The following is an 11,546-nucleotide window of genomic DNA, read 5'->3' on the forward strand; positions in this document are numbered from 1 at the left end:
AGTCAAGTCAAGACAACCTTAGTTTACACATTTACATTAGGTGTCAGCACCAGTGGTTTCTTAACACATAAGGAACTGTAAAGTGTGCAGTCAAAGCAATTACGACCAGCCTGAAGATGAACACACCTGAAACATTTTAAGACACGTAATGTTATCAATAAAGAGGTGATAATACAAGAAGCACAGTTTTAAAATTCTGACTATACATGAGCTTTATATTTAGCATGATCCCTTCTGTTTTCATCTTTGACTGCATGCCAAAACAATGGCATTTACTGTTGTGCATGCAGTACTCACCAGTCACTGTGACCATTGCTTCTGTCCGCTGTTCTCCACATATGCAGGTGTAATCTCCAGCGTCGTCCAGACTGAGGTCTGAGATCTTCATCTCCACCTGGAGGTCCTTCTTCCTCATCTGGTATTTGTCTCCATGTCTCAGCAGCTCTGCTCCTCTCCTCCACTCCACCGAAGCGGCGGGTTTGCTGAGCTCACAGCGCAGGACCACACTGTTGCCCTCTGTCACCTCCTGGTTGACGAGTGGCAACTTAAAACTTGGTGGTAAATCTGTCAATCAGAGAAAATGTTTTAAATGCCGACAGATGGGCTGGAACAGAATAATATCAAAGTAAACGTCATGACTGACTTAATAATAACAAACTGTCAAAATAAAAACAGTTTTTGCAGCGTAAACATCTTGAAGCTTAACCAAGAATAAAACAAAAGTCCACTTGAAAGCAACAATATTCTGGTACTACAAACATCTATTGAATTCAAAACACATTGTCTTATCTTCAGGAGGACAATGAACATCATGAATATTACATGGAAGTTACATTGCAGAAGTGATGTGCTCACTAAAAATGCTTCATGCTCACAAAAGGTTTATCTAACAAACCACTCAGTTTAAAGGGGGGGTATTAAGCTAATTTCAAGCTTCATATTTCACTCTGTGATACCTGTGGCGTAGCTTAGCATAATTTACAGTTAAAGAAACTCAACTTAAGAAACCCCGCCCCTACTAGCCCGCTTCCTTCTGATTGGCCAGCTCTCTGAAGCCTGCTGAGGCTGCATGTAGAAAAAACTGTGTAAAACCCAGCGTTCACAGCAGCCTGCAGACTGAGCTGAGAAGAATACTTTTACCTGCAGATTTGAAACTTCACGTTGTGTATGGACATCCAACATTTAAAATGATATATGTTTTATAATGTGAAACAGCATAATAACCCCTCTTTAAACTGAACAGTGGAATGGATTATGTGATAATCCATTGTAGGTGGTGATTTTGTGTCGTCATGTCACACCAAAAGTGCTTTTTCTGGCACAAACTATGAAACATTTAACATCACTAAAATGAAAAAAATAAAAGTAAACGTATACTAATGCTATAGTTTAGTTTGGGGTGTATGTTTATGATGTGACACGTCTGTTACCCAGCTCATGAGCAGTAATGTACAGTGCACGCAGAGCACTGTCACATTTAGCCATAAGCAGGAGAACAAACTGGGAGACAAGATATGGAACAGTAATCTCCCCATTGAAATGACATAATGGAGCTCACACAGTGCTGACACCCACTGGGTCTACTTTGTTTTTTAATTGCACTAAATTAGAGCTGACCTCGTTGGCGTCTGCGCTCAGCTGATTCTGTTGAACACATCAGGATGGTTCAAAAAAAGAAGTTACAAAAAAATGAATCAGAAAAATCTGGTACCAAACTTCTGATTGGACTTTTCTCTTACCCTCAACAGTGAGCTCAGCAGTTGACTGGCTGTCTTTAGTCTTGCAGATATATTTGCCAGCATCGCTCTCCTCCACATTATTGATGATGAGTTTAGTGAGACGTCCCTCCTGCTTCATCTCATATTTGTCCCCAGGCTTAAGGATCGCTCTGCCTTTCCTCCACTCCACTGGAGCTCCGGGTTTGGAAAGCTCACAGAGGAAAAGTCCACAGTCCCCTTCCTTTACCACGAGGCACTGGAGCTCTTTTTTAAATGTCACAGGAAGTGCTGTGACAAAATTATAAGGTTGTTAAAATATAACAACTGCTTAAAATGCACTGCAAAGCCGACATGCGCATCAGGTATGTCATTATGTTATTGGTCTGTGCACACTTCAAACTTACGTTTCACTTTAACCTCAGCCGTGGTTTTCTCCTCTCCAGTGACGCAGCTGTATTTACCAGCATCCTCGGGCTGGACATTCAGAATGGTAATCTGAGCTGTCTTTCCTTCTTGCTCCATCTGAAACTTTCCTCGAGATACAAACTCAGACAGCACCTGACCCGCTCTCTGCCACTCTACTGGGACTCCCTTCTTTGACAGCTCACAGCGTAATGTCACACTTTTCCCTTCTTCAGCCTCCTGGCTCTTCAGGCTTACTTTAAATGTGGCAGGAACCCCTGTTGAACCAAAAACACATGTACACCACAATACAGGCATGTTCGAAGCACTTGACAAGGGGCTCAATAACCTTCTAAATTGGGGTCAGTACACAAAGAACCAAGAGAGTATGCAAACACACCGATAACTTTAACAGTCGCCTTCGTCCTCTGCTCTCTGCACACACAGGTGTAGACTCCGCTGTCCTCTGGCTCAGCATCTCTGATGATCAACTCCAGGGCAGAGTCCCTCTGCTTAATGTGGTACTTCTCTCCATTCACCAGAAGATCTCCTCCAAGCCTCCACTCCACAGGGACACCAGATTTAGAGATCTCACAACACAGTGTGATGTTGTGGCCTTCCTCAACTTGGAGGTTCTTCAGCTTTTGCTTGAAAATGATGGGGAGAGCTGAAAGGCAAAGATAAAGTTTGGGTTCTGTTATAATAAGACCTCCTCCTAAAAAGTAAACTAGTCAGACATAATAAAACACTGTCAGTAAAACACCTACCACTGACAGTCAGCGTTGCAGTGGTCTCTATGTTTCCACAGATGCATGTGTAGATGTCGCTGTCCTCAGGCGTCACATCAAAGACTCTCAGTTCAATCAGCATGTCTCTCTGCCTCATTTGATATTTCTCTCCGTATCTGATGAGTTCGTTCCCGCTCTTCCTCCACTCCACACTGTGACCAGGTTTGGACAGCTCACAGCGTAATGTCGCGGTGCTGCCCTCCTCGATCAGCATGTTCCTCAGCTTCTGCTTGAAGGTGACTGGCAGAGCTGGTGGTGAACGTAGATTAAGATGGATAATTATTCATAACTATCAACTTTTTATTTCGATTACTAAAACCCACAGCTAATTACATACCAGTAATTTTGACAGTGGCTGATGTCATCTGGTCAGCACACACACAGCTGTAGACCCCACTGTCCTCAGGAACAGGCTTCCATATCAGCAGCTCCTGGGTGGTCTCCCTTTTCTTTATCTGGAACTTAACCCCATTCTTCACCAGCTCCTGTTCCTTCCTCCATTCCACTGGAAGTCCAGGTTTGGACAGTTCACAGCGCAGTAGGACATTGCTTCCTTCCTCTGCTTGCATGTTCTTCAAATGATGAATGAATGTGATGGGAATAGCTGGAAAACAAGAGTATATTTAACACAATATTTGGTGACAGTGGTGAGGACATGCACAGTATTGGGGAGGGGGATTTTATCCGAAGGTGTGCATGAAGTTAAAGACATACCCTGTACTTTGAGGCTTGCTGTAGTGCGGTGATCTCGGCACTGACAAGTATATTCTCCTGAGTCCACAGGCTTCACGACTTTGATGGTTAGGGAATTAAGCGTCTTCCTCTGTTTCATGATGTACTTGTCTCCAGCCCTGATGCTCTCAAAACCTCTCCGCCAGTGGAACTGGACCCCAGGTAGGGAGTACTCACAGGTCAGGGTCACCGTCTCCCCCTCTTTAGCCTCCAGAGCCTTTAGAGGCTGGGTGAACTCTGCTGGGATCGCTAAGAAAATACAAAATAACAGGCTCAAAATGTATTCAAACTTTACCTGTGTAATCCTTTATAATTCACATCCCTCAGGCGTTTAATGTCGGACAAAAGCAAGTGATAACAGATCAAATGCTATTTATACCTTTGACCGTTACAACAGACATAGTTGTGACTGATCCGGCACTGCACTCGTACACTCCAGCATCATTGTTGCACACCTCCCGAATCGTCAGCCGGGCCTCACAGCCGGAACGAGTGGCAAAATACCTCGAGGAGTTCCACATCAGACAGCCATCTTTGTACCACAGGATGTGACACGGCTTTGACGTCACACAAGACAAAACCAAACCCCCTCCTTCGATAGCTTCACAGTCTTCCAGTGATTGAATGATGGTGGGACGCCGCTCTGGCAATATAATGAGATGAACCCAAATGAAGACCATATTAAATATAAGATAAAAACACACAATAACACTCTCGTTAAAGATTAAACCCTCACCTCTAACCAACAGTGAGGCATATGATCTCTTGTCCCCGGCTGCAAACGAGATAGTGCCGGTGTCTTTGCGGGCAAGCTGTCTAAATGTGAGGCTGTGGTAGCCTCCGGGCAGCATCTGGATCTCATTGAGCTCATTGGTGTACAGCAGAGTCTCGTCCAGATACCACTTCACCCCGATGTAGTCACTGGGACAAATTCGACACCTGAAGGTGACCGTGTCGCTCTCTAGGCACTCAACATCCTCCAACTCATCCAGGATTAACACCTTCTGACCTGTTAGAAACATGGAAAGTTGCTGTTTCTACCACTAATTAAACTAATTAGTCAACTAAGTAGCATTTAAATGAACACAGTGAAAAACAATGACGCAATGTGTTCCCTTCACTTTGGCCTTACCCTGCACGGTCAGCTGTGCCCGGCTCTGCATGGTGCCAACGTCACATATGTAAATATCCGCGTCTGATTTCTCCAGGCAGGTGATGGTCAGGGACAACACTACACCCTTTTGCCTGATGACATACTTCCTACCACAGCGCAGCTCCACCATGCCCTTCAGCCAGGTCACACGTTTGGCTGGCTGCCTGGTCTCACACTCCAGGGTCACTTTACCCTTTTCTTCTCCTCGTGTTTCCCTTAACTCCCTCGCAAACGTGTGCTGGAGGTCTGAAAGAGAAAGGAAGTTGAGGAAAATATTGTCTAGATTTTGAGGACATAAAAGTAGCGAGCAGCACTGATTGGGCAAAAAACACTACATTGTATTTTATTTTGAAATCCTCACTTACCTCTGACCTCCAGCTTGGCTCGAGTGGCAACACCTTCAGCCTCGCAGCAGTACTCTCCGGAGTCTCTGATGGTGGTGTTCTTGATGAGCAATCGCGCATGGTTTTTCTCCACACTCATCTCGTACTTTGGGCTCTGTCTGATCAAATGGCCATTTTTCAGCCAGCGTATTGTGACATCTGGTTTGGTGATCTCACAGCTCAGCTCTGCATCCTCACCCGGCACTGCTTTGACATTGAGCAGTTCCCTGAAGATGTGCACTGGCTTTTCTACAGAAAGAAAAATGCATTCAGTCACATTCAGGCGTTATTTGTATAAATGCATAAGTCAAATGGTATATTTAAAAATAAAATACAAATAAAAGGGCTTATCATTCCATTTGAGATAACCACCTTTGACGAAGAGCATGGTCCTACAGGTTAGGTCTTTTACTGTGAAGACCACGTCTCCAGCGTCTGTCAGTAAAGCGTCCCTAATGGTCAACTTGTACTTGCGGCCATTGTTGATAACCTGGATCCGACTATTGGTGACCACGAGCTCGCCATTAATGGTCCAGGAAGGCTCATCATCGAGGTCGTGAGAGAGGTGACAATCAAAAGTGCAGCATTCGCCTTCCAAGATGGACGTTGTCTTTAAACGCTGAGCGATCATGATGTGTAAGTCTGCAGATGATTTAAATAACAAAGCAGCCTTATAACATAGAATCTATTTTGTAGAGTTCTTCCCAAAAAACAAAACATGTTCCCTCCTACTTACCATGTACAATAACTTTGGCCTTGGTCTGGCTGGTGCCCAGGTCACAGGTGTACTGCCCAGCGTCATCCTTGCTCAGGGAGTGGATAATCAGTGCCATGGACTTCCCAAACTGGAGTAACTCATGTTTATCATCAGCCGTCAGGACCAAACCATCCTTCCTCCAAACAGGGGTCACTGTCTCCTTGGAAATTTCACACTGCAGGCAGACTTCTCCTTGCTCTTCTCCTGCTACATCCTCCAGAGACCTCAGGAACACGGCTGGACGCTCTGGAGACAAGATTAGAATTCAGAGTGTGCATGTTTCTCAGAAATATACACTTTATTTATCCCCCCCAGCTGACCTTTGACCCTTAAGGTGGTTGTCTCAGAGAGAAGGCCCGCTTTAAAGGTGACCCTGCTCTGCTGCGGCCGCAGCTTCTTGATTACGAGGCTGTGCATGGTGCCCATGTGCTGGATCCTGCCGATGGCGTTAGAATAGAGGCGGATGTTGTTGAGGAGCCACTCCACGTTGGCGACCACATAGTTCAGTTCACAGGAAAATGTGGCAACACCGTCCTCCTCGATTTCTACAGGCTCAAGGTGTTTCACCAACTTCAGGGTTTTAACTGTTGTAAAAAAAGAAAATAATTATGAAACACCTTAGTAAACCTTAGTTTCCCCCCTTAGCATGGTGAACCTACCTTCTACATTAACATATGCTGTGCTCTGCGAACCCCCGGCCACGCAGCGGTACTGCCCTCCATCCATCCCTATCAGGCCATGAATGGTCAGCTCGGCTCGTTTCCCTTCTCTCCTCATGCTGTATTTGTTTGACGTCTTCAGAGCTGTGCGGCCTTTAAACCACCGCACCACCCTGGGAGAGGGGGCGAACCTACAGCTCAGTGTCACAGAGCTGTTCTCCTTCACCTCCACGTCTTCCAAGTGTTGGGTAACCTGAAGAGGTCGCTCTAGATAGGAGAGATGCAAAGCCACAGGTTATTTTACACACAGGTTTTTCCTTCATTCTCAGACGAGGTTTAGACTACTCACCTTTGACAGTAAGCTGAGCGGTGGAACGACTCTTGCCAGCTACAAAGAGCACGGGGCCAGACATGGAGCTTTCTGTGGAGGTGAGGCAGAGGCTGTGGAGGGTGCCCTCCCTGTCGATGTTCACTTCAGCGCTGGGTTCCAGCACCTCACCGTTCAGGGTCCACCGGGGGGGCCTCCCTGATTTCAGGCTAGTCTCCACTTGGAACAGGGCTGGTTCAGGCTCCATCACCTCCACGGAGCTCATTCCCTTTACTATTTTGATAGCCTGCTCTGCATATACAGCATAAATACTTAGTACCAGTATTGAGACAATTCAGGACATTCTTGATTGTATAGTTAGAAACACACATCAGCGTTACTCTGGGTACAGTTAATGCAAAAACACTGATATGACAGCAGGCATCTCACCCTCCACCAGAAGCTGACAAGAGGTTTTGTCATCGCCTGCATCACAGGTGTAGGTGTCTTCATCTGAAGAGCAGACGTCACCGATGGTCAGCTGCCTGTAGACGTCCTGGCTGATGAGTTGGTACTTCTTACCGGGCAGGAGCTCCCTCCCGTTCTTGTACCACCTGACCTGAGCATTAGCCCGCGACACCTGGCACTCCAGCAGACCTCGGTGGCGATACATGGCTATTTTGACCCTCAGCGGACGCAGTATTTGGACTGGGAGCTCTGATGGAGGGAGGGACAGGTTGGATAGATAAGGAAAGACATAATGTCCTGCAGAGGTCCATGTTAGATCCTTCTTGTGGCTCACCTTGTACTGTGAGAGTAGCGTAGGACGAGACACGCTCTGCAGTGAATCTGATCTCTCCAGCGTGCTCTGGCCTGACTGACTTGAATATGAGGGTGTGAGATTTACCTGCCATCAGATCAAAGAAAGGTTATGTTTTTTCAGCTGCTTCCTGGTACAGCCACTCAAACACAGCTTCCTAGCAAAGTTGAGTGTACTATGTTGTAAGAGTATCTAAACTTTCATTGCTTTAGAATCTGTGAAGCACATGTGGTTGCTCTCTTACCCTGGTGTCTGATTTTGATGTTGTCACCAGGTCGAATTCGGGAGTCATCTCTGTACCACCGACCGTCCACATCCACCTGGTTGACCTCACACAGGAAGTTCACAGGCTGACGCTCCAACGTGTCAACGTCCTCCAGCTCCTTCACTATGTAGATTTCTCTAGCTGGCAGAGGATAACCAAACCATGACTGTAAACTCAGTTAAAGTAACCTCACAAAAACCGTCTTCAACAGGCCTGCAAAGACTACTCACAAAAGTTTTTTTTTTACTTAAAAGGGCTGTGTCTAAGTCTAAGATGGTCTATAGCACTGTACTTAGTAGTTTTAGTTGTTTTAGTTTAATGCTCACGTCAGTATGCTGATAAACTTAAAATTAAAATACTAATATGTTGATTTTAGAGGGTATACAGTGAAGCTGAGGTTGATGGGAACGTCCTTAGTTTTGTGGGTTTATAACTGAATCTATCGTACAAATTAGACTTTTTAAAAATGCTAAATGAAGTCCGGGAAAACAAACACAGCTCTGGAAAAAATGTGTTTTTCTCTGGTTCTACTTTTTATAGTAAAATTAACTTTTGTTTTATTGTATTAAACATTTCTCCTACTTCCAAATAAAATATTCCCATTTAGGCAGAAAATGACGACTGGTTAAGAAAATCAAAAGAGGCAAAAAATATGTTTTTCAGAGCTTGATTAATACAAATTAATATTCATCTTTAAACAACAGAAAACTGATGTTTTAACTTAGGAAGAGTTCAGGAATCAATATTTGGTGGAATAACCTGATTTTACATTGCTGTTGGGTGATTTTATGCCACTCTTGGAGCAGAAATTCTAGCAGCTCGGCTTTGTTCGACTGCTTGTGACCATCCATCTTCCTCTCGATCACATTCAGGAGGTTTTCAGTGGGGGTCAGATCTGGATTAGGCTGGCCATGACATGAAGAGAGAGATGCTGATTTAAAGAACATTTGTAGTGGTCTTTTTTTCCGGAGCTGTATTATAATTTATCCTCTGGGGACACAGTTTTACAGCTATCCATTTGATAGTTGTTGAGTTATTTCAAGACAAACCCAAAATGTCAACCTGCTGGTGCTAGAGGAAACATCACAGCGATGTATCCCCTGGGGGCAAGAATGTCAACAAAATCTAGTCTGGAGTGCTGGTGGGCCAAAAATTGACCAACAGACTGACATCCTGATCTTTGCTTTGACCTGGATTTAACTTGACACGTCCAGTCTATTCTACGTCTTTACCTGTGACTGTGAGTCTGCCTGATGTCTCAACGCCATTGGCATGAAAAGAGAACAGGCCTGCGTCTCCCAGAGCCACCCTCTTCAGTAGGAGCGAGTGTTTCTTCCCATGCGTGCTGATGCGGCAGTTGGGCTTTGACTTCAGCCGCGTCCCATCTCTGGTCCACACACCCTCGATGTAGGCCAGGTTGAGGGTCACCTCAAAGGGGCAGCTCTCACATTCAGACACCTCCACATCCTCCAACCCCTTCACTACCTGCAGACGGTTCTCTGGCACACACAAACACAGCGATAGGGCGTCAAGAGCTCATTCCCACTGTGCTGAGAATTACAACGTTGTGTTAGAGGAGAACTTACTCGCAGCAGCGACTATTCCTCCTGGTATATTGTCCCCCATGTCTCCAGCTCTTCTTTCAGGGTCTCGTTTGCTTTAACCTCACAGGACGGCTATAACTATAACATAAAGAAGAAGCTAACTAATAATCTGTTTTGTCTGATACTATGAAGGATACTCATTGTAGCCATTTAACCCTGACCTTCTTCAAATTACACGTCTTTCAGCTACACTCAGTATGCGCGCGCGCTGTAAATAATCTGTTGCAGAATATACATTTCACATGTAAATCAGATTCCTCTCAGGCTAATGCAGATATAGTAAACCATCACTTCCAAAATGGCAACATTATCAAAATGCATACACATGGCATCACGCTCATGTTGTTGATCCCTGTGATGGCATGCCAGTCCTCCACAGTAACGCAGAGCGGAGTAATCTCTGTCACCTCACTTGGCTGAGCTCAGCACCACCAATATAGACTCAGCTGTGATGCCACCTCCATCACGCTGCATGCACTGAACCCAGAAGAAGGAGAAACAAACGAGGGGCCGAATGAGAACCGCCAATGACTAAACTGATTGATATGAAATTTGAGATCTTGAATCAGTTTTCAGAGGCTGGCTCCGCCCACTATCATCAGGGATAATTGTGAGGAGGGTTGTGGAAGCTCCTATTACCTACAAGCTAAAATGACATTTTATAATGCGTCACACAAGGACGCTGAATTTGCCAGACAATATCTAGATAACCTCTGGAGGCCTAGTTATGATACGTCATGAAATACAAGTAAATAAAGAAACACCTATGAGGTGAGGTGAGCAAAGTGACAGGAGAACCCCATAAATACGTTGACCTTTTAAGAAACCTGTGGATAAAGAAGTGCAAAGGTATTCACAATTTAAAAAACAGCCTTAATAACACAAGAGCAATTCAGATCACATGCAGCGATGCACCCACCTTCAACTTCAACAGGTGTTTTCTAGAAAGTATAAATCCTCGCGTGCCCTCTCGTCCCATCGATGGCAACAATCAAAACCCCTTCACCTGGAAAAAAAAAGAGCCGCATAAAACATCCACCGTGGCATCAGATGCGTCCGGGTCTTGTCTTGTTTCTCACAAAGCCTTTCAGATTAACAACAAACGTTTAGCCAAAGGAGAGCATGCCTACGTTTGCAAGAAGTGTCCCGGTCCCCCCCTAAGCAGACAGCCTATGGCGCTTTCCCTTTTTTTTGTTCTCGCTTTGATTGAGGCTAGCGCTGAACAGCTGACATATCTCTCCCCACATACTAGCCTCCAAAATAGCCTTCTGTCAGTATGAGCACAAAGATAGATATGGCTTTAATGATGAGAGGGAACTCAAGAGCAGCATCAATGGAACAATCAAAAACAATCAGAATGTATACAAGAGGATTAGTGTGTTTGATGGTTTTCTTGAATGAGGGAGGGACACGCTCAGTGCAAATCACTTAAAAGCATATCAGTCAAAGTAAAGTTATGTAGCATGAAGATGTGGATCTATATAATCTGTACATGGACATGAATATGTTGTTTTACTAGCAGGTTCACACAGAGATCTAAGGCTGCTTCCATCAAAGTGATAATCCAAGACAGAAGTAAAGCATTCTTTGCATTAAAAGGCTGATATAGGAGAATCATGTGCTCTTTATAATGCTGACATATCTGCCAGTGAACTAAACCTCAGGTTAGACAGACCAGAGTCCATAACTCCACAGGGAGTTTCCAGCTCTGCTGCAGTGAAGGTCACCAAAGATTAATCTTCATATCCCATTGCCCTGACATCAGAGTACATGATGAAGTAGTTTGTTACCCATGATGCCTGAGCTCTCCATACAAGAGGGATGTCAGAGTAAAGAACCCAGAAAGTATGAAAAGTAACACAACAAGCACTTAATGCAGATATTCATTGTGCAAAGCTTTGGGAATGCAATGCACCTTCCTTGTGCACCTTCTTCTATGTTCTGCTGTGATGTTCGGT

The 11,546-nt window shown here is 44.8% G+C and overlaps 1 protein-coding gene across 1 annotated transcript in view; it reads right to left on the bottom strand.

Moving 5' to 3' along the window:
- The window catches only part of obscna (obscurin, cytoskeletal calmodulin and titin-interacting RhoGEF a), a 41,911-nt gene extending 31,225 nt beyond the window's left edge, over positions 1-10,686 (bottom strand). The window contains exons 1-22 of the mRNA XM_069679535.1: positions 10,508-10,686; positions 9,571-9,666; positions 9,217-9,483; positions 7,964-8,125; positions 7,702-7,806; positions 7,350-7,616; positions 6,942-7,211; positions 6,593-6,859; positions 6,254-6,517; positions 5,913-6,179; positions 5,549-5,818; positions 5,159-5,425; positions 4,773-5,039; positions 4,377-4,649; positions 4,020-4,283; positions 3,623-3,889; positions 3,246-3,512; positions 2,888-3,157; positions 2,521-2,787; positions 2,123-2,398; positions 1,740-2,006; positions 298-564 (exon numbers count right to left, since the gene is read on the bottom strand). Of these exons, the coding sequence (XP_069535636.1) occupies positions 298-564; positions 1,740-2,006; positions 2,123-2,398; positions 2,521-2,787; positions 2,888-3,157; positions 3,246-3,512; positions 3,623-3,889; positions 4,020-4,283; positions 4,377-4,649; positions 4,773-5,039; positions 5,159-5,425; positions 5,549-5,818; positions 5,913-6,179; positions 6,254-6,517; positions 6,593-6,859; positions 6,942-7,211; positions 7,350-7,616; positions 7,702-7,806; positions 7,964-8,125; positions 9,217-9,483; positions 9,571-9,610 (5,131 nt within the window). The 5' untranslated portion in view covers positions 9,611-9,666; positions 10,508-10,686. The remainder of the gene's footprint in view (positions 1-297; positions 565-1,739; positions 2,007-2,122; positions 2,399-2,520; positions 2,788-2,887; positions 3,158-3,245; positions 3,513-3,622; positions 3,890-4,019; positions 4,284-4,376; positions 4,650-4,772; positions 5,040-5,158; positions 5,426-5,548; positions 5,819-5,912; positions 6,180-6,253; positions 6,518-6,592; positions 6,860-6,941; positions 7,212-7,349; positions 7,617-7,701; positions 7,807-7,963; positions 8,126-9,216; positions 9,484-9,570; positions 9,667-10,507) is intronic.
- Between the last annotated feature and the right edge of the window lie 860 nt (positions 10,687-11,546).

The sequence above is a fragment of the Semicossyphus pulcher genome, unplaced genomic scaffold (assembly GCF_022749685.1).
Source record: "Semicossyphus pulcher isolate SPU_LCO1_2020_fin unplaced genomic scaffold, fSemPul1.0.p SCAF_4, whole genome shotgun sequence".
In the NCBI taxonomy this organism is placed as follows: domain Eukaryota; kingdom Metazoa; phylum Chordata; class Actinopteri; order Labriformes; family Labridae; genus Semicossyphus; species Semicossyphus pulcher.